Source organism: Ornithodoros turicata, chromosome 3, assembly GCF_037126465.1.
Source record: "Ornithodoros turicata isolate Travis chromosome 3, ASM3712646v1, whole genome shotgun sequence".
In the NCBI taxonomy this organism is placed as follows: Eukaryota; Metazoa; Arthropoda; class Arachnida; order Ixodida; family Argasidae; genus Ornithodoros; species Ornithodoros turicata.
In genome coordinates this window covers 93,925,873-93,952,895 of record NC_088203.1, presented here as the reverse complement: position 1 = coordinate 93,952,895, position 27,023 = coordinate 93,925,873, and the positions used below count along the sequence as shown (strand labels likewise).

The window sequence follows — 27,023 nt, the reverse complement described above, 5'->3', positions numbered from 1 at the left end:
TTTGGAAAACTAGGATACAAGCTTATCACTCCTCAGAAAACTTATTGAAACTACATAAAATTGATAACTGATTACTGTATTACTGTGTTCACCATGTTCTTCTACAATTGTCACATATTGTGCGCACGGCGTACAGCATTCATTCTTCACAACTGTGTCAGTGCGAAGCTGTCGTATCATACGTGTCTATGTTTCTATGAAATGAGAGCGTTATCTTCAGATAAGACTGAGCCATAGTGTTCGGAATCACGGGGCATTTTTTTTTCAATCCCTGGATTTCGAGATTGTTCCGGACAAATACCGGGATTGAGATTAAACTGAGAAAGCGCGCATACAGAACATTTCTGCACCAACCCTGACGTTAACCATATGCGTTTCTTATGTGTGGCTCCTCAGCGCTATGCCTCCGCGTGTCAATCAAAACATTCGGAACAACTTGATGGTCACTGTGTTTTAGTACGCGGCACCTTTTTAAAAAAACAAGTCTGCCGCATCCTTTTTATTTTCTCCTCAAATAAGAGAAAGTAGTTTTGTGCGCAGTCGTTACGTCTAACGCCACTCGAATTATTTAATGACGTACGAAACCGATAACGCTTACAAAGCTTGATAATCGAAGCATCAAAACCCTACAAACAACAGGACCCAAGCAATACAACATCTTGGCCCAATATTGGACCAATATTGGCAATGTCGGCCCAAGATTGGACCAATATAAGGCCAGTATTGCCAACGTCGGCCCAAGATTGGACCAATATTAGGCCAGTATTGCCAATGTCGGCTCAATATTGGACCAAGATTGGACCAATATTGGGCCAGTATTGCCAACGTTGGTACAATATTGGGCCAAGGTGTTGTGCTGCTTGGGGAGATGTTGAAGAAAAAACTGGCTGTAGAAACTCCAGATGGTATATTTGCCAGGTCAGTGCTTCATGTTACGTTGACGGAGATATGTGTACAGACCTTTCGTAGAGTCCCAAAATGTTTTCAGTGTTTTGTTACATCTCCTGCACTTAGTGTCCAGTTCATCTTCGGCACGCGATACGTAAAACCACACGATGGTTGTATCGCGTGACTTCGCATGATGTCGCTGTTCTTTGTTTGTGTGCTCGTCGTAAAAGTTACTCCGACACCTGTGATCACCAGACTTTCTTTTTTCGTTTTTCTGTTCTCCACGAGCACAGTGCCACACATTCGACGGCCACGGTACCCCTCGAACGGGTAGATCAATGCACGGAGCGTGTGTCGCAACCGTCAACAAACGAAGCCCGCTCAACGCACCGCACAAGGAAGGAAGGAAATACGTGTATGCCCTTAGGGCCCGTAGCCGCATGCGGTACACTAGAGTCACTGAATAGCTTCGCTCAGGGTATTGCATTCCTTTTCCTGGGTACTGTGCCGACAAACGTTTGGCAACATTGACAGCGCCGCTCTCCCATTGGACAAAATCTGCAACTCGGCGCCATTTTGTTGACACGCCAGTGGAAGTTCATTTTTAAAAGTGCAGTTTCTTTCCGCCCAGGCACAAAGACCGTATGTTGCGTAACAGCACGTGCGATTTTGTTTAGAGGGCCTTGATCCATTGCCGTCAAGGAAGACGCAAAAGCGTGGTAGAATAAAGACAAAGAACGAAAGTCTACGGACGGGATCCGTCATTAACATAGCAGACGAACTTAACAGAGCCAATATGGCGTCCCCACACGGCGCCCCCTGGAGTAGAATTTGCAGCTGTACATCAGTTGCAGTACTCTGAAGCTATTCAGCGACTCTACTGTACACATGTGCGGAAACCGCCTGCGGGCTGCCGCTAGGCGGCAAGAAAGAGTGCTTGCCGCCCTGCAGGTTCAGCGGCTCTCAAGATATCTACGATGACGACGCTCCGGGATGCCTCAAGGCGGCAAGAAAGATTGCTTGCCGTCCTGCAGCCTCTACCGCCTGCAGGTTCCGCGGCTCTCAAGATGTCTACGATGGCGACGTGCTGCAGACTGCGTGAGTGGCCGGAAGAAAATAAGGGCGTGACGCAATATCCGTTGACCTCCTGATTGGACGAAGACACGCGGCATGCCACTAAAAATCGTGCATTGCGCGGTCAAGGAAGAGCGGAACGCGCAGGCGGCTTCTACCGCACCGCGGCAAGCATTTTCCGCTCCGCATACGCGTTACCGCGCGCTTTTGACACATGTGGGTACGCAGCCTTAGGGTGCTTCGAGGACAACTAAGGACAAAGAACTGTAGATCATCCAAACCTGTGCTAGGAATTAAGCAGCTCTAATTATTCTACAGTTCTGCGACAGGATTGCGCCCAAAAGTATCCTTCCTGTATTCCACTCTAATCCTGAAATCCCGGAATTTTATCGAGAACATTGCGGGATTACTCCAATACTGCAAATGCTGAACGCAGGGAAAAAAATTCAGAAATCCCGGGATCTTTTCGAGCAAATCACGCCGGATTTCGGAATATCGACAACAGCCGGGATCCTGGGACTTCGGGATATCCCGGGTCCCAAGACTAGCCACTACTCAATCAGCCATTAAAAGCCATTCAAGGATATGTGCACAATATTTAACGGGCATAAAAACAGTCCAAATGCAGGGAACAGTCATATTTATTACGTAAAATACACACCGGAACACACAACATTTAAAACACTTCAAAACTGGTACTCAACTAGGCTGGGGCAGGCGCTCGCATGCCATTCTGATGATGAAATCTGAATGGATTTCGAAACGTCGTTCTGAAGTGTTTTAAATGTTGTGTGTGCAGGCGCGTATTCTACGTAATAAATTGAACAGGCCATAAAGACGACATAAAAGGCATGCACCACAAGCGGTGTGACCGCGTGGATGAAAGCATCTGCTCGTTGGTTGTAGTTCCAAGGTCGTACTAAAGTCTGGGAGATGGTGGATTCGCATCCTGCCATCGGCTGTTTATGCTTTCCCCTGCACTCTTAGAAATGAACTTCACCGTATAGCACGCTCCTGGCACAACCATCATCTCGAATGATATCGTCGTCTGCCCTGATTTGTTGAAAATGGGAGGCGTACGCCTTTTTGTGACAATTATGCATAAGTGTCACAAAAAAGGCGTACGCCTCCCGCTTTCAACAAATCAATCCAGGTAACAATATCATTCGAGATGATGGTTGGCTAGGAGCGTGCTATGCGGTGAAGTTCATTTTTAAGGCTGTCTGGGGTTTTTTCTGGGTTTTCCTCAGACGCTTTCAGACATATGTCGGCACAGTTCCCCTAGAAGTCGGCCCAGGACGCACATTTCCCCAGGGCGTTAGTCGTGACGTTGCCCACATACGTGAGGCCGACAACGGCAAGCCCTTTCACAATCACCACCCCCAATCATTTTTAAGAGTGTGGGTTTTCTGTCAGACTCATCCAGAGGCCCCTCAAGTCGACCCAGGACGCATACTAACCCCTGCGTCTCCCACTCTTTCCTGTTGTCCCTTCTGTACCTGTCCACGACTGTGCGTCGCTCAAAGCCAAAGTTGCTTCGCGGCGCGCCAACACGAAAAAAAGCCGTGCACCCGTTTTCATTTGTACCACCAACTTTTTTTCTTAACGCAATGTGTGCTTTTCAGCGGGAATCGGGGGCGAAGTGAATTTGCATGCACTGTCTTTGTAGTCGGCAACAATGGCAGCTGTCCCACGTGACAACATCGATTCCGCCAGCTAGAGACAATGGCGGAACAATCGCTAACAACGACGATAAAGGGTGCGAACACGGCTTGGAAGAAACAAAAGAGGACCAAGGTAGTGGTTACCGTAAAAACCGAGACAATAAAGAGAGTGGGGAAGCATAAAAGGTCACGCTTGTGTCTGGGCTCTTTGTTCCGCGACGCACCATAGCGTTTTCATCGAGTTTAATGTTACTCGGTGTATTAGAAAGCTTGCATACGTTAATGAAACTTGACGGCGAAATTTTGTACCGCCGTGCAGCCAGGTACGAAAGTACGTCAGGTAAAAGTGCTAAGAGTCAGGCTTATAAAAGAGTCAAAGAGATGAAGCGTGTGTTAGCCGTGAGCGTGTACAGCCTCCGAATGAAAGGAGATGGGAAAGCGCAAAATGATGGGGCGAGAGGACTAATTATGGACCATACGATACCAGAGGCATTCCTGACTATGCTGTGACTATGCTTTCACGGTCTACCACGTGAACTATTAGGTGAACTTAAGGTAACGACTGTCAGACAAAGCAGAAATATACAGTACAAATCGAACACCTCAGGCAAGCTTCCATTGTTCTGTTACTGGGAACTCCCACACACAAACTACACAACAGTATCATCAGAATATGAGATGACTGAGCAGGCTCTCTATCAGTAAACCAACTATATTTATGGACATGTGCTACATTTCAAGCAGTCGGGTGGCAGACATTTCGGAACACGTTTCTCTCGACACGACCACAGTGAATTATCATCATCGTGATCATCCGCGTCTATTTATGGTGGCCTTACCTTACCTGTGATGCTTATGGTGGATTTATATACCGGGTGTTTCAGTTAAATCCCCGGGCTAAATAATTCGCGAATCGGTGCACCAATCGAATAACTTTCTTTTTTACAAGTATCTGTCCAATACCGCCTACAAGATGCTAACCGCGTGAATGAACGGGAGGCGCTCAATATTTTAATAAAAATTCAATTGAGTTTCGTGAAAAAAAGCTAACTTCTAAAGCAGGGCGCCGTCGGCATTCAAATGGGTACTACCCCTTCTGGGACCTTCAGTAGATACCTTTTAGAGAAAAATCTGCAACCGAAGCGGGTCATTTGTTGCAGTAATAAATTGGTTTCGGTTTACATATTTTTGTCGCGGTTGGTCGCGGTGAAGCGCAAAAGGACGCTCTTCCACTCCCTTATCCACCAATGAATTACGTCCTTTTGCGCTTCACCGTGACCAGCCCCGACAAAATATGTAAACCGAAACCAATTAATTACAGCAACAAATGACCCGCTTCGGTGGCCGATTTTTCTCTAAAAGGTGTCCACTGAAGGTCCCAAAAGGGGTAGTACCCATTTTAATGCAGATAGCGCCCTGCTTTAGAAGTTGTTTCTTTACGAAACTCATTTGAATTTTTATTTAAATAATGAGCGCCTCCCGCTCATTCACACGGTGCGCATCTTGTAGGCGGTATTGGACAGATACTTGTAAAAAAGAAAGTTATTCGATTGGTGCACCGGTTCGCGAATTATTTAGCCCGGGGTTTTTTTCGCTGAGACACCCGGTATACGTATTCAGGGTGTTTCAAAAAACGTGTCACTCGGACGTTATAAAAAAACGGGGCGATGGAAAAATAGGGGTAAACGGCATTTGTGTGGCAACTGAATTTGCCGTCTTGCAAAAATATATTCATTTGATTTTAATTAAAATAAATTGCATTTCTTTAATTGACCTCCAAAATTTCCCAAGTCAACCTAACGTTTTCTTTTTTTTTTTTTTTTTTTTACGGAATTAGAGAGCCCGTAGCGAACTTAGTCAGATCCACCAAGAAATCCGCTCGATATTGCAAATGGAACTGCCCAAAAACTGTCCCGAAATTGAGGCTTCAAAGTTTCGGGTATTCAACGGCGCACGAAATCAGACGCAAAGATTCGTGGAGAGGAGGACCTGCTCCTGCCCCCATGAATGACAGAAGGTCGAAAAAAAAAACAGGGCGGGAAAAAAGAGGCGGAATCATTTTTGTTTGCCGCTTATCAACGTATGGTGGAATGTCACCCGCCTTGTTATCGGCGCGTCTTGTGCTGCACGCCGGTCCGGCGATAAACTGTTCTTCATGGGGGCAGGAACATGTCCCGCCCTCCGCGCATCTTTGCGACTGATTTGGTGGGCTGTTGAATACCCGAAACTTTGAAGCCTCAATTTCGGGACTTTTTATGGGCAGTTCCATTTGCAATATCGAGCGGATTTCTTGGTGGATCTGACTAAGTTCGCTACGGGCTCTCTAATTCTGTAAAAAGAACGTTAGGTTGACTTGGGAAATTTTGGTTTGGTTGGGAAATTTGCCACATTTGGTGTAGGTTGCCTTGGGAGAGTTCGGAGCTCAATTCAAGAAATTAACTTTCCGTCAATTGATATCAAATAAAAATGTTACCAATATGTGGCAAAACTTATTAGCAGAAAAAAATCCCTTGACCGCATGTCTCACCGGGGCCTACGTTTTTTACTATGAATTTCTATCGTGGTCGGTGGATCACCCTGTATACAGGGTGTTTCACGAAAATCCTCCGGCTGAATAATTCGTGAACAGGTGGCGCCATCGAAGAAATTTCTTTTTGGTAAAGACCCTTGGGACATCAGCCGTGAACTGAGTAGTGTGCGTCTCATTTGCATACGCTCACTAATTAAATAAACATGCTAACTTTTAGCTTTTACTTCGCACGCTTACGGAACTTCTGTTTTACATCGACACTTTTCCGAGTAATTAATTGGTTTCGGTTTACAATTTATTGCGCGGAGCAGTGCTCCAATACGCTCTTTGGATCAGCTATCCGGCTGTCAATTTCGTGTTCATCCGCCTGGTTCACGCACGGGGGCGACGGAAGATTAGGAACAGCCGCAAGAGACGCTTTGGTATTCGTTCTCAAAGCAACTGATAAACAGCGCTGGGGGTTCTGTCGTTTCGTACACTCTTAAAAATGAACTTCACCTCTTAGCACGCTCCTAGCCAACCATCATCTCGAATGATACCGTTATCTGCCCTAATTTGTTGAAAACGGGAGGCGTACGCCTTTTTTGTGACAATTATGAACAGCATAAGTGTCACAAAAATGGCGTACGCCTCCCGTTTTCAACAAATCCGGGCAGATAACGGTATCATTCGAGATGATGGTTGGCTAGGAGCGTGCTATGAGGTGAAGTTCATTTCTAAGAGTGTAGGTGAGATAGTGTGCTCTTATCATGGATGATGACAAATGCGCCACGAGCACTGTGAACTAGTGGGGTACACTCTTAATAATTAGCTACACCACATAGCACGCTCCTAGCCAACCATCATCCCGAATAACAACGTTCTCGCTCGATTTGTTGAAAACGGGAGGCAGGAGCTTTTCCCCTCCTTATGTTCGGCATAATTGGTACAAAAAAAAGCATACGTCTCCCATTTTCATTAAATCAAGGGAGAGAATGTTGTCATTCGCGATGATGGCTGGCAATGTTGGATGGATGGCAGTTGTAATTACAACCAATGTACAACCATCTAATTTTTAAGAGTGTACCCCACTAGTTCACAGCGCTCGTGGCGCATTCGTCATCATCCATGATAAGAGCACACTATCTCACCTACGGAACGACAGAACCACCAGCGCTGTTTACCAGTGGCTTTGATAAGGAATATTAAAGCCTCTCTTGCGACTGTTCCTAATCTTCCGTGGTCCCCGTGCGTGAACCAGGCGGATGAACACGAAACTGACAGCCGGATAGCTGATCCAAAGTGTCGACGCGGTTTTTTTCTTACAATATTTCTCGCTGAAGGTCCCGATGCGTAAAACACAGGTTCCGTAAGCGTGCGAAGTAAAATTGAAAAGTTAGGATGTTTATTTAATTAGTGAGCGTATGCAAATGAGACGCACACTACTCAGTTCATGGCCGATGTCCCAAGGATCTTTACCAAAAAGTAATTTCTTCGATGGCGCCACCTGTTCACGCATTATTCAGCCGGGGCATTTTCGTGAAACACCCTGTATATACAAAATAAACGAGACGTGGACAAGAGAAGTAGGAGTATTAAGTGACAAAAAAATGTATTTGTTACGAGTTAAACTATAGTTACTTAAAAAGCGCTAAGGGAAATTTAAATTCAGCCTACGTTATGGTGGAAGCTCCGTCTTCGTCAGGACAAAAGTATTAAGTAAGTAAGTAAGTGGCCTCATTGGACTTCCAAGGGTTACAAGGCCCCTTGTAACCCTTGCAAGCCCTATGAGGCCACTTAATGTGTTGACACTCTTGACTCTGGCTCTACACCTTCTTGAATTCTACGCGAGATTGTTTAAGAGGGGCCGGGTGAGCGTTTCTGTGTCCCTGTAAGATAAGGTGTCATACCTAGAATACGAGGAAGGCGTATTTATTTTCCAGTCACGGTACAGAGCTAGCTCTGTATGACGTTTCCCATCAAGCTAGAAGCGAAAGTATGACGCAACTCATCTGGTCGGAGATCACTCTACCGAAGGTTGTGAAGCAAGGAGGAAAGAGATGGATTCGTTCGCCTTGTCTTTTGGGACGCAGCAGCCGCCGTTCCGCTTACTTCATCCATCTGGCTGACATCTTTCCCCCCGTTACGCTTCCCGGCTCTAATGTTTTTTCTCCGAGAACGCCGAAACACTTTCAGGAAACAGCGCACGCGTCACGCTACCACGAGCACAGGAACAACCAGCGTGTACACTCAGGCTATCTTATTCTATCGGAAACATCTCCGTTCTCTTATTTCTTTTTAATGTTAGTTACTTTCGTTTTCTTTTTTTTCTCTCTCTCTTTTGTATGTCTGTGCGTTCTGCTGGAGTGCAGAACGAGATACATCATTTTACCTAATGTATTCTGCCGCCTTCTCTACGTTGTAATGAATCCATCACGTGAGACAGTTGATATGCCAGCTACATTAATATCTATACGCATTTACGCATCTAGGTTTATTACGTGGATATGTACGTACCACAATTTTCTACAATGTTTGATGAAGGGGACACATGAGTAGGCTCGTTAAAAATAAATGCTTTTGAATTATCCAGGCTGAAACAAACCCGATATACGTGCTTACGATTGTCTATCGCACTATAGAAATATGATCATAACATTCCGAATACTTTTACCTCGAAAACCAAGCATTTTAAGCAAGAGATGGGTCGTCCACAATCCTAACACAACATCCTCCTTCGTTTCTAGCTTCCTGCTGCCCAATCGATCAAGTGTTCATGTGCGTATCTTCTCTCGATTAGATTAGATTAGATTAGATTAGATTAGATTAGATTAGATTAGATTAGATTAGAGATGAAAACATACCTTCATTTATACTTCGAAGTACCACTATTTTTAATTTCCTTTATGAACCATTACTAAAGGTTTTGACTGTTGGTTGATCATCCGATATAGGAAGTGCTCCTTGTATAGCACTGTGGGCTTACGAACAATGCAGAAAGAAGATTGTGTTTAGTTAGTAGGTTGGCGTTTAGTTAGCACAAAAGTTAGTGTGCGTCTTCTAGGAGACGCAGATTCTACTTTCACGCTGCCTGTGTCGATAGATTAGATGAAATACATACGAGAAAAATATTGAGAAGTTAGTCCCAAGAATACAAAACACGTGTGTGTATGTGTTTTTTTATTTTCATTTTTATTTTTTACTTTGTCCGAAATCACCGAATGGATAACTGACGATCCCCGCATGCCCTCGAAGACCATTTCTTCAACCAGCATCGTCGACGCCCTAGTTGAAACTGAACTTCCGATGAACCTTCTTCAGCTCAATCTTCATCAGGACCGTACAACCGTGAACCTCACCGCCGTTAAACTGATTGGGCCTCTTCGACACGTAACGGGCCGATCCACTGATTTATGGCTCGGCCCGAAGACACCATTATTCGGCATTCAGCGAGCCATTAAGGGCACCGGCGTTTAAGTCACCGAGAGACGTCACATGTTGAGCACGTAATAAGCGAAGAAACACTTTAACGGTGGCGTTCCCTTCCACACGGGAAGGTCATTTGCCTTCGCGCAAGGCTCATCCGACTGAGTGGCTTTACGCGTTCATCGCTGTTCATTGTGTCGAGCCAGCGGACTAACGGAAATCCATCAGTGCTTAATTGCCACCGGTATACGTGGGCTGTGTTTAAAAAAGACGGCCAGTACGCAAAGTGGGGTTGACGGTGTGCGTCATACGAGCATGACGTTGACAAAGCGCTGCAGGTGAACTAGGCTTTAAGCTGCTGGCTATACACGGGCGACTACCAGGAAAATCGATAGCGCGGACATCGGTATCCATCAGAAGTATGTAAACGGGTGCTGCAGTAGGGCCTGCCAGTTATAGAACCCTAAAGTGAGGTGCGGAAAGTGGAAAAACCAGCGATTTGGGGGAGGAAGGTTGAAGCGAAAGCCTCAGATATTTTGAACAGAGACTGTAGAAGAACTATAGTGTCTCTTGGAGAAGCCCAGTAGAAGACTAGTCTTTACTCGTATTAGAAATATGGGCAGCTCCCGACATGAGGCTTGTGCTTCAACCTAAAGGGAAGTTGTAAGCTGAAAAGTGGTGACAATGATGAGGGTCATCATCATCATCACCACTTGACGACGATGACGATGATAGTGATGACGACTTTACGACAGCAGGTGATGACAACGACAACGACGATAATGATGATGACACCGATGATGGTATGGCGGGCTAATGATGGTGATGGTGGAGAGGATGATGATAACGACGATGATGATGGTGGTGGTGATGACGACGACGACGGTAGTACTAGAGCAAAATATGAAGACGTAGGCCTCACTTACCGTCAGACCAGCTGTTCCAGAACGATTATGTAAATAGCACCTGACTAGTAAAGTTTTAACATGATGTTCGATGATGACGCCGTGGACGACGACGACGACGACGACGCTCCACAAGTACCTCGCGCCATGGCACAAGCCCGTCAACTCTATCGGCAACGTCCTGGAGTGAATCAACGGGTTGAGAAGCTCGCGGATATTCCATCATCACCGCGATGACTCACGTTGGGGAACCACATCTCCTCTACATTTGGTGACCCGGACATCGATCACCTCAGTCTGGTGAAATTTTCGGCCCTTCACAATCTCAAATTTTGCAAGACTACCTATGAACCATCCGGAAGCCATCGCTGGAGGTACGATGCTGTTTCTCCGAAGACTCTCTAGACGGTGACGCTCCACACTGAATCAGCGACGAGTAACTTCAGAGCGCCTCGCACAAGTCTCAGACACGCCACGGTCACCTTCACAGCGTCACGCTGCCTGACGCTTTGCGACAGTCCCCCTCGGGCATCCACCAGCGGCACTTCCCCCTGTGCCACAAGCTAGGGTACTGGTCGCGGTACGCCGCTGTCGACCGCTTCACACCTATCGCCTACGCTAGTGGTCCAGGAACCCAGACCACGCCACCTTCGCACCTGGCCTTCCCCATTGTTCCTCATCTTCAGCAAGTTAGCAGCCAACCACCTACTGGCAGTGAAGGGGCAACGGGGCCACTGTTCCATCGAAGACTCGCAAGGAGACCCCATTGAGCTCCATTCCTGTCCTCCACCTACTTCGCGATGGCCTTCCCCGGCACTATCTGGCGATATCTCTTAGAACTCACAGCGCACGTACAACACCACCTAGATAGAGAAAGCCTGCGTACTCGTCGACGTGACTTATCAACTAAAAGTCAGCCAATCAGGATCGTGTTTTCAACGGCGGTAGCCAATCACGAACGTGCTTTCAGCGGTCGTAGCCATGGAGACGAACCTCCGTCGTCTGCGAGTAGTGATTGAACGTCCCCGCGTACTGAATGGGAAATCTTCAAAATAAAGCCGAAAACGCTCCCATATCTTTCTCAAGACTTGCTTAATTGTTGCCCTCTTTGTCTACAGATTCAGGTCTACACGTTCCAAGTTAACTACAGCCATTTGCGAGTTCTTGAATTCGCAGAACGGCGACACGCAGTAGCAGACAAATTCAGACTTTATATGTCCACGTAGTCAAGGAGGGAGAGGAGGCAATAAGCAAGCCTTCTGTATCTAGGTGGCGTTGGCGCGCACCGGTTGCTGTACGATCGCCCTCTTTCCCTGGAGCCCACACCGCTTCAGCTCCTCACTGAAACCGGCTCTTTTCTCAAAGCACCTGCGCACCTGCCCACCCCATACTGCTGCTGCTTCCACTGTGATACCGAGCCGTGTGCCCAACCGTTTCCCTCGTCCGTGTGTCGTCCTCATTCTCTGCCTTGCGGCATCGACAGCGGACCTGGGGAACGCACCGCTCCGCGTTTGAAGGGGGAGTGATGTAGCGGCCCGTGGACGACGACGGCGCGCGTCTACTACACCGCGTCATTGCACAAGCCGCTTCAGAAAGAGCTGGCGCCACCGCGCGGCTAACCCGCAAAATAAAGTGGTAGGCATGAGCAAGCACGACACAAGCAAGGACCTGGAGTGAAGTCACTGGTTGAGAAGTTCCCCAGCACATCCGACCCTCGGGGACATTCCACCATCGCCAATCAGGACTCATGTAGAGGAATAACATCTCCTCTACAATGTCTCCTACTCTGTGACCTTAAGAAAAGATGAGAGCGAACATTGTGCAGTGTATCTGCGGATAGGAGGCGAAGCGCCCAACACTTTCACCGACAAAAAGAAGTAGTATACGGAGAAGTACGTTCAACACCAGCTCGTTTAAGCTAGCAGGTTTCGACATCAAAAGGTGTCATGCAGCTTTCAGCACGATTCTGGTCCAAGCATGTTTTTGCTTTCGAGCTTGAGAAACAAGTTGACAAACACGTCATGCTCTTGCAGGAAATTATGTTTGTTTATCTTGTGTACGCACATTCATCATGACGGCTGTAGCCACAGAAAAAGTTGCCGACTGCCAGCGTGCCTGTATGTGGGATATCACCTATATGCTCCTTTTAAAGTGATAGTTTTATAGGGCCAACCGCTTGTGTATCCGTCCGTAGCATTATAGGGCCACGTGACTGTGCCACCACAACGCGATCGTCAGACTGTTCGCAGTATGCTGAAATTACCACAATAACAATGCAGAAAGAAGTAAACGCTTTCACGACACGTTAAAAGAATTTCAACAAAAATTTAATGGCATTTCAAAAAGTGTTCCGACAAAAAGTTACCGCCAACGGTGGCCATTAACGGTACCAGATTAAACGTGTTTGGTACAATTCCAAAAGATGCCGCATTTGTTTGTTTGTTTGTTTTGCACTTTATTGCGGTCCACAGTGAGCTAGCTTCGTGTGTCAATTCTGTCGTGTAACTGGCACAGAATGTACAACATATTATAGATATTTCGTTATGTACCCCATAATTGCCATACATTGTTTATACGATGGAAATTGATGTTCTGAGGCTGGAACACACAAGAAAGGACAAACGCACAAAGCCTCAAGTGTCCAAGAACAATGAACGATGAAACACGGAGGTCACCGGATTCAGTGGACCGGTAATCCAGAAGCTATGGGTTCGAGTTCTGCAGCTGGCTAACCTTTTCAGTGACTTCCTTCTCTCATCGTTCATGGTTTATACAACAGAAGCCCTCGATGCCATTGCCGCAAAACGTCACATGTGTATAAAAAAAAACGAAGCAAAATGATCAAAGCAATCCATCTTGAGAACGAGATGTTGGTGAGATTTGAACCGGTGAGATTCCGGTGAGAACCGGAGAACCGGTTGAACCGGTGAGATTTGCTCAAGCCCTCTGTCAATCTGTATTTTCCTCCATCGCTTCTTAGAGGCCTTGACCTCTTCATTTGTTTGTCCCTTAGTTTGGCTCTCTACATCTAGGATTACTGTCCCCGTTTCTCTGTGTCTACTTCAAACACAGCAGCAGCCAATCCTGACCCCTGTCGGGACCAACCACTCTAATCCAATCTGACCTAATCTACGATAAGGTGGTGTAGGTGGACAATAATTCAAGGTTTATCAGAAATATACCTTGAGACATGATACAGCCGGACACGAGATACATGCGCATACATTCCCTGCGTCTCCTGTTTTCCTTCCCCTCATTTTAGACACAGAGATAAGCAGAGACAACTCATAGATAGCACACCGCTACGTTGCACGAGTTCTTGACAACTCCACATATACGGGCACGATCTCCAAAAGTCGCCTGCAAGCATAGACCCAGCACCCAACTGCCTACTATCTAGTACCATGAACAGAACATTCCGACGCGCGCACTTCCTGCAGTTAGAAGACTCGCTACGGGCGGTCAAATAATAAAAACGAAGTGGAATGGGGAAACCAGGCGGACTGCAGAATTCATTTGATGCACTCAGTCCAGTTCGCGAGCTCGCGCAGGAATTACGACCAGCCCACGTGTATATAAAGCAGTGGTGGCCCTCACATGGAGCTCATATTGAAGTCGGGTTGGAAATCGATCGGGAACGACCAATGCCTTAGAAAAACTGTCCTCTACGCCAGTGGTCTTCGACGCCGTTCGAATCACGTATAGCGGTTCTGGTAAAGATTGGGAGACGGCTACGCGAGGTTTCACGATAATACCCGTCGCACGATGCATACGTTTCATTATAGAAAGGACAGGTCAGATTTGATGCATAACTAGAAGAGAATAGGGGAAAGGATGCGAACACAAGGGAGAAACGATATTGGCGAGCTTGACTACATGATACGATAAAGGAAGTCATCCAAGCTTAGCAATGTGATGTCACTCGCTCCAACGGAAGATGGTGATTGGCTTATCGTGTCCACGATAACAGTTCCGAAAACATGATAATCCCCTAGTCAGACGGCAAACTTAAGACCGTTAGCGCAACGGCCGTTACTTCACCTGTAGTCTAGCCATCATTTCGAATGACATCGTTCTTTGCTCTGATTTGTTGAAAGCAGGAGGCGTACGCCTTTTTTGTGGCAATTATGCAGTTCATAATTACCATAAAAAGGGCGTCGGAACTTATCGTATCGTTTTCGTAGACTTCTTTTTTATGTATTCAAACCCCCCTACTAAGGGTAGCAAAAAACGGTCGCAAGTGTCACAAGTTGTGATGCCAGAAAATTTTATACCCGTAAGATTACAGGATTACATTTTCGGCTATCTATGGTGAGGACGACTCTAGAATTCTGCCTCTGTGAGCAGCTGGAAACGTTGCCATGTGAATATATTAGGCCTGCGCGAATAGGAAGCGAATACGAAGTGAACACCAACGTAACTGAGCTGAGCACACACGGATACAAATATATAGATGCACATGCACATTCCTGATATTGCCATACCGATCTTCGTGTGAAGCAGCACTACTTTGTTTTATACCCTCCTTCTGACGTTTTTTGGGGAACTTTTTTTTAAATTCAATGTTAGCGCCGCGAAGCAACTGTGGCTATGAGCGGCGTACAGATGTGGACAGATGGAGAGAGGACAGCAGGAAGGAGTGGGAGACAAGGGGATTAGTATGCGTCCTGGGCCGACTTGAGAGAGAAATGTGCCGACATTCGTCTGGAAAGTCTTCGGAAAAGCCCAGGGAAAGCCTCAGACAGCACATTCGAACCCACCACCTCTGAGTCTCCAGCACGACCTTGGCTACCAGCAACGAGAGGAAGCCTTAACTCGCTCGGCCATCATGTCGCTGCTTTTTGGGGAACCGAGGAAATGTTCGAACATATTTGGTTCAGAATAGCCCCCGCTTCAATTCGAAACTCAAATAGAGCATTTTACATTCGATTCTGAATTTGAATCGAATCGAATATGTATTCATTCATAGTGCAAGAAAACCTTGAGCTTGAGGACACGTAAAAGACGAAAACACTGCGTGTTCGTCTTTTACGTGTCCTCAAGCTCAAGATTTTCTTGCACTAGGAATCTTCACCCGCTCGAAGCCATCCTCTCCGTTACGTATTCGTTCGCTCCGTTATTCGAAAAATTTGAATATTCGCAACATCCCTACAATACATGCGCGTAAAGTATGCGTTTATTGGTACGGGAACATGGTTCACAATGAATGTATCAATTTTCACGATTTGGCTGCCTTGTGGTTTTCTGCCTTTTACGTTAAAATCAAAAACTTAGTTATGGCCCAATGCTGTCTGATTAATGGAATTAAAAACGAACTTATTCGTCGACTTAAGCCTCCGGACTCAATATCCCTTGCTACCCCCTTGCTGCCAGAAGTGCATGACAGAACCAAACACGCTCGAAAAAATTTAATTATCAAACGTCCTAACAACCCCACCATTCACCATTTCAGTCCAACCGTTAACTAATCCCCGACTTAACAAGCCCTGCCCTGCTTATTTCAAAACACACCCGCAGCAACAGCTGAGAGCTCCCACGAGCGAGACCCCAATTACCGAACGGTACCACCACCACAAACAACCTCGGCTTTAAAGCCCAGCCCTCATCCCTGCGGAACGCCAACGTCCAGAGCCTCGACAAATAAACCTTCAATTCGATGCAGTCTACATCCACAACTAGTGGAGAGAAAGATTAGGAAGCAAAAAGAGAAAGAGAGCCTCCCATCTCTCTAGTCTGAGTCCTCCAATCAATGTTTCAATTAGATCCGCCATACCGGCACAGCTTCTGACGGAGGCTAAAATCTCTCGCATTACGTCAGTTCATCTTCCTTTTTTTTTATCTCTCTCTCTCGATAGACTCGAAAGTTAATTTAATTTTCAATACGCACTCCTACTGTGCTTGTACTTTTCCCTCTCCTCTCTCTCTCTGTCTTCTTCCCGCTTTATTCTTCGCTGTTTTTACGTCCTCGCCCATCTTCCTTCAAGTCACTTGGGCATCCATTAAAAGCTCTAGCGCTGTATTTTATTCCACGCCTTTTAGCTCCGTGTATTTATCGAGCCTCTCTTTCAATAAAGGACCCCACCCCTCTCTCTCTTGGCCTCTCCGATAAGTTCTCTCCTGCCAAGTGCTAGGGACAGCGTCCGCTACCAGGGCAGACAATTCGCTCCAATTTGTGCAGTGAGAAGTGAAAATGTCATTACCGAATCTCGTGCTATTGGCTTGCGCGTCACTACGAAGGCCTAAATGTGCACTTAATGAGGGGCCCCAGCTTCAAAGCGCACTGTCAGATGTGCGCACTTGGTTTACGAAGTTGACTAAGTTAGCGAACTTTGAATGCCGCGTGCAATAGTGAAATTGCTACACGATGAACGCAAGTATTCAGATAACCACGATCGATGTATTGCTGAACTGAGTAGGCGAGCTTTGGTAATGTACAGGAGGACGTTTACGTGTACAGGCGCGAACTTCAAGATAGAAATGTGAAAGTGATACGCCGTCTAATACGTGTATCGTGTTATAATTGCTCGGAAAAATTCACAAGCAGTAAACATAACGTAGCTTTCAAGTTCTTGAAAGGCGTTGGTGAATGATGGTTAGATATAAACACAAAGACAAAAACAAATGACACGATTCAAATTCAAACAAATCCGTGTCGCGTCGTTCGGTTTTGTCTCGTTTGTTATACCTTTGTATTGTCAGTGTAACCAACATTCCGCAGCATCCTCAAACCCCTTCAGAGAGAACTGATCTCAGAAAATAAAGATGAAGATTCATGCCCTAGGGGCTTCTGTCAAGTTTACTGTTCCGACTCTGATGTAAACGTGTCTACGGCGAAAAAGGGCGGTAATTTCATCATAAACATGCTAGGGATGTACCATCGCAGTGTTTCAAGGAATTACACAGTGCTTTTTGGTCTTTACTGCAACCGAAAAACAAAGAACAGAAACCGAGGAAAACAACTTATTGCATTTTTCCATAAACGGTACACTAAAAGGTACTCTCACGACTTTTGCTCACGTATCTTACTTGCATGGATGGATGGATAAAAGAAAAATACGGCGATGGTAAAAGTAAATTGCAGCGATTGAACGAACAAGCAATGATCTGAAAGACGACAGTTGACGTGAGGTGCCGGTTCGAAGCCCGCCGCCGGCTCTTGATCACTTTTGCGTCAAGTACCGTTCTTCAGATGGACATGGTAGTTCCGGAAGTGTAGATCCTGCTACCCAATCACACTTAAAGCCCACCGCTCAGCGACCGCTTGGGATTGAAAGAGAAACGCAAGAGAAAAATTGGAATGTGAAGAATAATAATATAGAAAAAGAGGGTAAAAGGAAAGAATGAAACTACTCTCACGCAAGTGTGTCACAGCATAAAGTGACGAAGCTGGATAAGTTCAACTTTTACTTCACTGAGAACCCACATATTGGTTCTTCATTAGGACGCCAGGAGATCTTTAGCCATTCTTTTGGAAGACAGGAAAGGTTCGGAGAAAGGTTCTTGCATTATGAAGGATTCTTCAAGAACGGTTATTTTTCTGCGCGTATCGTTTAAGTTACCCGTAGCAACAACCAGGCCAAAATGGAACGAACGCGGAGATGCTTTCGAAATAAACACCGATAATTCCCTTTGTACAGGCATTCCCTACGTGCTTCGACAGCATTCGTGTAACCATACTGAAAACTTTTCGGGAACCGGAAACTATCAACTTTCCGAAAGGCTCGCATAACGCAAGCTCATTAAACTTCGTAAAGCACGCTTCACTTCTCACCCATCCTTATGTTTCTCCTAAAAACACGCTTTGTCGCTAAATAGGCCAAACGCCCGCTTCACATTCATAATTAACTACATTTCTCGTTATACTTTCTTGCGATCTCGCTTTCTTCCTAAGATAACGAGATTAGCTCCGTAGAACGCGGACTTTATCGGAGTTTGTGGAACAACTCGACGTTGTCCTCGCTGAGCTCCAGGCTGGGCAGACTTTTACGAGCCGGCATTTGGTTCTCTGCAATTAGGATCTGGCGCTGGGCCAGAACGGTCATTTGTCTCCGTGCTCAACGCCCAGCAGTGCCATTGTTCAATACCGACTTTCGAGACCAAACGCAGAAATAAAGGCCCGTCGACCAAGCGTAGCGTAAAGCGCGAGCGCTGTCGCTTCCAGGCTCGGATCATTCAGGGTGAATAGTGATTGTTTCCATCTCTATGACGGGTTATGGGTTATTGTCACGGGCTCGGGTGCATGGTGGGCTGAGTAGGAGATGTCTCACGCTAGAGTTCTACCCGGTAGTCTAGTCTGTGGTTATGGTGATAGAGAGTGAACAGGTCGCATTGCATCTCCTGTCTACAAATTTGTTTTTGTATTTGTTGTTGTTGCTTTCATCACTAACTGGCCACGCTTTCATCATTAATATACAGGGTGGGTGCAGATAAATTAGCCCCACATTTATGCACGTGTGGCGTTCCCTGCTTACCGCATGAACTTCCGGTGGCGCGGGATGACGCATTTATCCGATGAAAACGAACAAAAATATCGTAGTAACCAAACTCCGCGTAACAAAAAAGGTCATCCATGCAAACGTTGCTCAACGTGCATTCCGACTTTCCTATGCAGAAGTCAATATGGCGGTCACGGCACAGTTGCGTCTAGCTACCTGTAAGCGTACCAGATCTCGTTTTGTTTCTGCGTGGGTGACACCCCCAGCGGTAGGGCGATGCAACTGTGCTACACTGCCATGTCCCATTGGAAATACACGGAGCGAAGTTCACGTTGCTAACGATTTTATTGCGCAGAGTTTGGTTACCACGATTTTTTTGTCTCGATTTTCATCGCATAAATGCACCGTCGTGCACCGCCGGAAGTTCGAACGGTATCCAGGGAAATCCGCTATGTGCGAAAATGTGGGGCTACTTTATCTGCACCCACCCTGTATATAAAAGAAAAGTATTCCGCAGATAAAGATATCCGTATTTCTATCTACTGTACGCCACGAAACTATGTGCTTGTATTACGAAGCCAAAACAATTCAGAGCTCCCTCTTTCTTTGTTTTTGCTTTAAAGGATGCGTAGTTACATCATGTAGCTTACGTTATTTTTTTTATTCAATTCCATCTTTTTTATCTTTCTCAGCGAAACTTTCCCAACTTACCAGCAAGCCGATAAAAGTTCCCTCAAATTTCACAAAAGTGATATCATGAATAAAAGACAACGTCCGAAATATAAAGATAATAATCCCATGAAATATGCGGCGTTCTTCACATCCCTTCTTACCAATAACCACATAATGTTTATATGGATGTATGCCTGTTCCATGCCACGTGACATATTACAAAAAAGTTGAACGACACTCAACAGCAAAAAGAAGAGTAAGGAAAAACTTAAAAAAAAGATCAGAAGACAGCTTGTGATATATATTCTTTACCCGTTGAAAAAAAAAAAAAGGAAAAAGCAGCGGACATCTATCAAAGTCGCGGGCTTCGCACTTCTCCATCTCAACAACCGCCTTGAGCCGGACCCACTCCTGTTTCTCCTGTTGCAGGTAGGCATTTTAACGGACTCACAAAAACAGACACCAAACGTCGTTACAATATGGATGCCCGAGTTGAGCTGCACAATCTTTCCTCTTCCGTTCCCTGCTCCGTTCTTTCTTTTTTACCTCATAGCATTTCTATAAGTCTCTCCTCTGCGCGAGATGTTCAATCTGTCGCCCATGTCCAATTTTGGATGAGTTACTGCCAGGAAGAACAGCATTTTATACCTCGTTACACATAAAAGCCGCTCTGTTTTCATCCTTCCTTTTGTTGGCATCGTTTGTTCCGTCCTTCTCTTTCGAAGGTTATTGAATCGGTGAGAGTGAATAGAGAATACTCGCACGCGGTGATATAAAAGTGATTCTCATTATTTTTTGTAAGCTTATACCCGCGTGTTTTCAGAGTAAGCTCAGAGTGATGCTCTAGAGCAACGTGGCAAGTCAAGCCCTCGTAGCAAGCCGTTGAAAGAAACTGACTGCATTGGCTGTGATAGGAGTTTTTTGAACAGGGTAACTCACCACAAGGCTGCATTCGTGTACCAGATGAGTTAACGATGGTACAATAATTCACGGTCTCGCGTCGCCAGACTACAACTACAATCATAAGCGATGCAACAGTGGTCGGTAAGTGGGTTTATTTCGCCCACCTAGGGGTGCTTTAACGTGCACCGCAATCCCGACACAGTGCACACCGTATTTAGCGTCCCTCGCGGAAGACGGCGTACCTGAGCAATTTGTAACCTGCCGCCAAGTTGATGGCGTGTTCGGTTCGGCTCGAACTTGAAACGTTGGGATCAGTGGGCAGATACGCTGGCAACCGGTTCACCGAGGCCGGTAAGAATACCACCTGTAACTGTCGTGTGCACTAAAAACTATTCCCTTTCATTGCTAGTAATACGCTGATGTTTTTCTATGCAGTACGACCGGTGACCGCTGAAATCAAGGGTCCACGAGGTCCCCTGTCTGCCGACCTCTCAACGCAGGTCATCTGCGAGGTGAACGGCTCGCGGCCCGAAGCGGCCGTGCGCTGGTTTCTGGGTCCCTACCAGCTGAACGATACGGAGACATACGTTCCTTCACCGAACACAACCTTGGGGATTCTGCACTTCATTCCTTCCGACAGAGACCACGGCTCGAAGCTCCGCTGCGTTCCTGCTAACCCTCTCGCCTCAATCAGGCCCAATGGGCCTCTGCAAGATGCCTGGACTCTGGATGTGCACTGTGAGTAACTAAACATTCTCTGCACGGAGACTTTAGTAACAAAGGGGAAAGGATATAACGACGGTCCTAGTACTTGCACCGTAGGTGTGCGCCTTTTTGTATCAATTACCGTATACCCAAACTGATACAAGACGCCGTATACTTACTATTTTCAACAAATCAGAAAAGAGAAGGATATTATTCTGAATGACAATTGGCTCTAACAGTGCTATGTGGTGAAGTTCTATTTCTAAAGTGTAGCTACATTAATAGCATGTGGGTAATACACTCTCTTAGAAATAAACTTCACCGCATAGCACGCTCCTAGCCAACCATCATCTCGAATGAAATCGTTACCTTCCCTGGGGGCTTAATCGCTTCATCGTCGTTACGGTCGTTACAAGCTAACGAGTGGCGGGAAATTCAAAAAGGTGGGTACGTGACACATTGCGCGTGACGTGTACCCCGTCCTTCACGTATCGCACGAAGAGCGCCGTGCACGTGTTTTATCACGTGCCCACCTTTTTGAATTTCCCGCCACTCGTTAGCTTGTAACGACCGTAACGATGATAACGACGATGATGCCCCCTGATTCGTTAAAAACGGTAGGCGTACGCCTTTTTTTTGTGACATTTATGCTGTTCATAACTGTAAAAAAAAAGGCGTACGCCTCCCGTTTTCAACAAGTCAGGGCAGATAACGATATCATTCGAGTTGATGGTTGGCTAGGAGTTTGCTATGCGGTGAAGTTCATTTTTAAAAGTGCATGACACGCCAATAAGTCGTGCCAGTCTTTAAGAAAAACTTGTAAGCAGAGGAGTTCCAAAGTAATCTGAGCGAGAATGAGGAAAGGGAAAAAGGAGAGAGGAAGAAAATATTTGGTTATTTACAAAAATCCGAAAATCTTAAAACACACTACTATTGGTCTCTTTCTGTCTTCGCATGTGCGGTGCCCTGTTTTGGTGAACGTCACTTATTTAAGTTTTACGCAATGATACAAGTGTACAGTTTACTCAACGGACAAAATTAAACAATCGCGAGCTATCCTGACTTGTGCCTTCGCCATCATTTTGTCCCCGTCTCTCGTCTATACTAACGATAGAGCAAGAACGTCGTGTTGGCTGTAGACATGCATCTTGTACGAACGCAAAACAGAGCTGAAAACAACGTGAGCCATCGTTCCCTAATCCTTGTTTCGAATGAGACCAACCTTCTCAGGAGCGAGCTCGGGAGAGGCCCTCGGGCGGGGTGGCATGTAATAAACGTTAGCTGTAGATTAACGCTGTCCCCGTGTAGTTGTCCATCCCTATGTGCTCTCTTTCGGGTTCCCTTCTATACGTACGTATACATAGGTCCTTCTCACGTTACCCTAGAACCCAAAACGAAAATTCTCCATTTTTCACCACCTGCCCCTTCTAGTATTTATTTGCAGATATCGAGGCGCGTGGTGGCAAACATGAAACCCAGAACGTATTTCTCCTCCATATTAAACAGCACGTATACTACACAAACTGACACTTCCGAGACGCGCTGGCATATAAATACGTTATGTACACATTACTCAGCCTACTCAATAAGGAACAGGCCCGCCTATCAGAGTTCCGCCTCCGCGCTTTCACTTCTACTCAATAATAACGACATATCTCCTCCTGCCACACCGCGAAACGCTGCATGGAGCGGAAACTCCACACGTGGTAGCTTCTTCCGGCGCCAGCTATACATTCACGATTTTCGAAACCTGAGGCTTTAGATTCCCACATCCCGGTATATCATTTCCTTTGGCAATGCTCAACAGCAGCTGACTCCCCGAGATTGGCTGCATGCATCACGTTTTTTGAAACGTCTTTAAAAACAATGAAATGTCGAAACGTAAACGAATATCACAATAACAACAACAACAACAAAATCCATTGCAACGTATTTCGAAATAATTTATGATCGACCTCTAACGTCAGTGAATTGTAGTCCGAAGAACGTACACGAGTTCGAGTGGTAGCTGAGACAAATAAGGACAAGAGGACGTTCTGTTCCTACTTTACCTAACGTACATTAGTCTCAGTCAACGAAGTAAGGAAATGAAGCGAACCAGTTTTTCTTCCGCCGAATACCGCATGGGCTAGCAAAAGCCGCGCGCGCGCTTCATTTGATTTTTTTCCCCCTCGCGGTGAAAGCAAAAAGAAAAGATGGGATTCATACTCGTACACTATATTAACCGCAGCGGAGATTACATTTGCTACTTTCATATTTCATATTCCTGAGAAATTGCAGGGTATAAATCCTTTCGCGGAATAATATCCTTCCATCTCGCCCTACTTTCGAGAGAACTCTGAGCAGCTACAAAGTTTGTTTGTTTTTTCTTCCGCTCGCTTATTCCGTACATCGTTGCTTATTTCGTTTCTCCCAATATGAGATGTTGAGATGATATTTCTGCCATGAATGCATGGATGCGGAGGCTACGAGGCTGTATATTCAAGCAAGAATATTTTCAAAGTTTGATATATTGGAAGTCATTTCATTTCGAATCGTTTGCATTAGTAACCAACGTTTTGTATCTCGTTACTACAGGTGTGCTTTCCCTTCGTACTGCAGGAAGCGTCAAAGTATTACGTAGAAATGTATGACATTTTATTACGTGCAAAAATTAAAATATTAGAAGTATACAGGGTGTCCCAGAAAACGTGTCATTGAATTATATTAAAAAAACTACACCACCTAGAGTCATGCGGTCAATGGCATTTGTTCTTACTGGGTTTTTGCCACCTCCTCGTGTGAATGTCGTGTAACGTAAATTTAATTATGTAAAGTTTTGCGAGCTTAAGTCGGAAATTTGCCTAGTAAAGGTCACTTTTTTACCCCACCAATGTGAAGAGCGTGTCTAATTTAGTCAAATTAATGATAATTGACAGGGATATTCAGAAGCTATCCCATCGGAAAAAATAGCCGAACATCATGCTCTACGGAGGTCGCACAGAATAGCGCGCGATGAATTTTGCAGCGCAATCTTTGTCAGTCCGACGAAAGGAGGTTGGAAACCCAGCCCTCCCCGACATCGCAGAAAGAGATAAAACAGGCACGGCTTATCACGTCCGACTTTCGCTGGGATAATGCTTTCCCTCTCCCAATTTTAGGAACTGTTACTTTTTGTACTATCACTCTGTGGGCTGGCTTCGGAACCTCCTTTCGTCGCACTGCGAGCGATTGCGCTCAAAAAGTAATCGCGCGCTATGGTCCGGTGCTCCGAAAAGCATGATATTCGGCTATTTTTTCCGATGGGATAGCTCGTGAGTATCACTGTGAATTATCATGAATTTGAGTGAATTCGGCACGCTCTACATATTGGTGGGGTAAAAAAGTGACCTTTACTTGGCAAATTTCCGAGTTGAGTTCGTAAATATTTACATAATTAAACTTGGAGTACATGACATTCACATTAGGAGGTGGCAAAAACCTAATAAGAGCAGATGCCGTTGACAGCATGATTCTAGGTGGCGTAGTTTTTTTTTATTATAATTCAATGACACGTTTTCTGGGACACCCTGTATGTATACCTATACGTACTTGTTGCCTATTTCATGTGCTGTGAGTATCACTCATAGCAGAAACAAAGAGACGACCATGTTGGTCGAGGCACCCAGGGGTTTCTGAATATTTAAATATGTAGCAAGTCAGACACAGTTGTGACGTAGTTTTTTTATTATAATTCAATGACACGTTTTCTGGGACACCCTGTATACAGGGTGTTTCAAAAAACACCGGTGTTTCGCCGTTGAATACCCGAAACTTGGAAGCCTCAATTTCGGGACTTTTTTTGGGCAGTTCCATTTGCAATATCGAGCAGATTTCTTAGTGGATCTGACTAAGTTCGCTACGGGCTCTCTAATTCTGTAAAAAAAAAAACGTTAGGTTGACTTGGGAAATTTTGGAGTTCAATTAAAGAAATTCAATTTATTTTAATTAAAATCAAATGAAAATATTTTTGCAAGATGGCAAATTCAGTTGCCACACAAGTGCCCTTTACCCCGTATTTTTCCGTCGTCCCGTTTTTTTTATAAAGTCCGAATGACACGTTTTTTGAAACACCCTGTATATATATACAGGGTGTTTCAAAAAACGTGACCAGCCGGGACAAAAATACGTAAACCGAAACCAATTAATTACTGCAACAAATGACCCACTTCGGTGGCAGATTTTTCTCTAAAAGGTGTCCACTGAAGGTCCCAAAAGGGGTAGTACCCATTTTAATGCCGACGGCGCCCTGCTTTAGAAGTTAGCTTTTTTCATGAAACTCATTTGAATTTTTATTTAAATAATGAGCGCCTCCCGCTCATTCACGCGGTGCGCATCTTGTAGGCGGTATTGGACATATACTTGTAAAAAAGAAAGTTATTCGATTGGTGCACCGGTTCGCGAATTATTTAGCCCGGGGATTTAACTGAGACACCCGGTATATATAATGAGGGAAAAAAGCCATTAAAGAAACAAGTAAATGACACTTGACGAGTTTGAAATTCAAAATTACAGATTAAGCTGGCTGCTATGGCTGCACGCAGAGAAACAGATACTCATGGAACGGTGCGACAGCACCAGAGGACACTTGTTTCGCCGTTTTTGCGGCTCGCCAGCTCTGGGTAGCTGCGCATCGTTCGGAATTGGCAAACCAGGTGTCGCTCAGCGAGCGATATACACCTGGGTGGGTGACTGAGCACTCCTCAATGCCACAGTGCAAGCCAGTGAATTATAATGAGGAAAAAAGCCATTAAAGAAACAAGTAAATGACACTAGACGTGTTTGAACTTCAAAATTACAGATTAAGCTGGCTTCTATGGCTGCACGCAGAGAAACAGATACTCATGGAACGATGCGACAGCACCAGAGGACACGTGTTTGCGTAATGCACGTTCGGAATTGGCAAACCAGGGGACCCCTGGTTTGCCAATTCCGAACGATGCGCAGCTACCCAGAGCTGACGAGCCGCAAACACGGCGAAACAGGTGTCCTCTTGTGCTGTCGCATCGTTCGATCAGTAAGTTCCGTCGTTCCGTTTGTAAGTGCTCAAACATATGCTATACGTGCAGCCAAAGACCTCCGGCTAATTTCTTACCTTATATATACATATATACGTATACATAAGTAAAATAACAAGACGTGGACAACAGATTAGAGGGAAACTAACAAAAAGGCTTTTAACAATTTTTAATTGCGGGAACTTTACTTTTTTCAATTGAACTTCGAAAATTGCCAAGCGACCCTCACTTTTTTTACAGAAATGTGAAGTCCTCCACGGATAACAGCAGACCCAACAAAAACTTTGCACAGTATCGCAACAGAAATAGTCGAAAAGAAATAGTAAAAATTGCGCTTTAGCCCCGCCTGCTTGATTTTCACAAAGAAGCGCGCGCGAAATGTGCGTGTAGAGGAGGAAGTGTCCCCGCCTTCATTTGTTTTGCCTTCTTTGGGATAAGACAGTTGTTTTGTTTCCTTTGTGACAAGGCGGTCGTCACCAGCCAAAGCGGAGGAAAGAGAGGTAAAGCAAGAGGCGGGAACGCTTCCTCCTCTTCCCGCACCTTCCGTGCGCTCATGTTTGCGATAATCAAGCAGGCGGGGCTAAAGCGGAATTTTTACAATTTTTTTTGACTATTTCTGCTGCGATACAGTGCATAGTTTTTGTTGGGTCCGTGGTTATCTGTGGATAATTTCATATTTCTGTTAAAAAAAAAGTGAGGTTCGCCTGGCAATTTTCAAAGTTCGATCAAAAAAATAAATTTCCCTCAATTCAAACTTGTCCAAAGCCTTCTTAAATGGCGGCAAGAGTTCCCAGAAGGTAACTGCC

General features: G+C 45.5%; 1 protein-coding gene and 1 long non-coding RNA gene across 3 annotated transcripts in view; one reads left to right on the top strand and one right to left on the bottom strand.

The window, feature by feature from the left end:
- LOC135388853 (uncharacterized) overlaps nt 1–27,023 on the bottom strand; it is a 203,483-nt gene that overhangs the window by 116,100 nt on the left and 60,360 nt on the right. The window lies entirely within an intron of this gene.
- Nucleotides 1–27,023, top strand: part of LOC135388851 (hemicentin-1-like) — a 381,823-nt gene that overhangs the window by 300,671 nt on the left and 54,129 nt on the right. For both annotated transcript variants that reach the window (XM_064618697.1, XM_064618696.1), the window contains exon 5: nt 20,912–21,214. In XM_064618697.1, the coding sequence (XP_064474767.1) occupies nt 20,912–21,214 (303 nt within the window). The remainder of the gene's footprint in view (nt 1–20,911; nt 21,215–27,023) is intronic.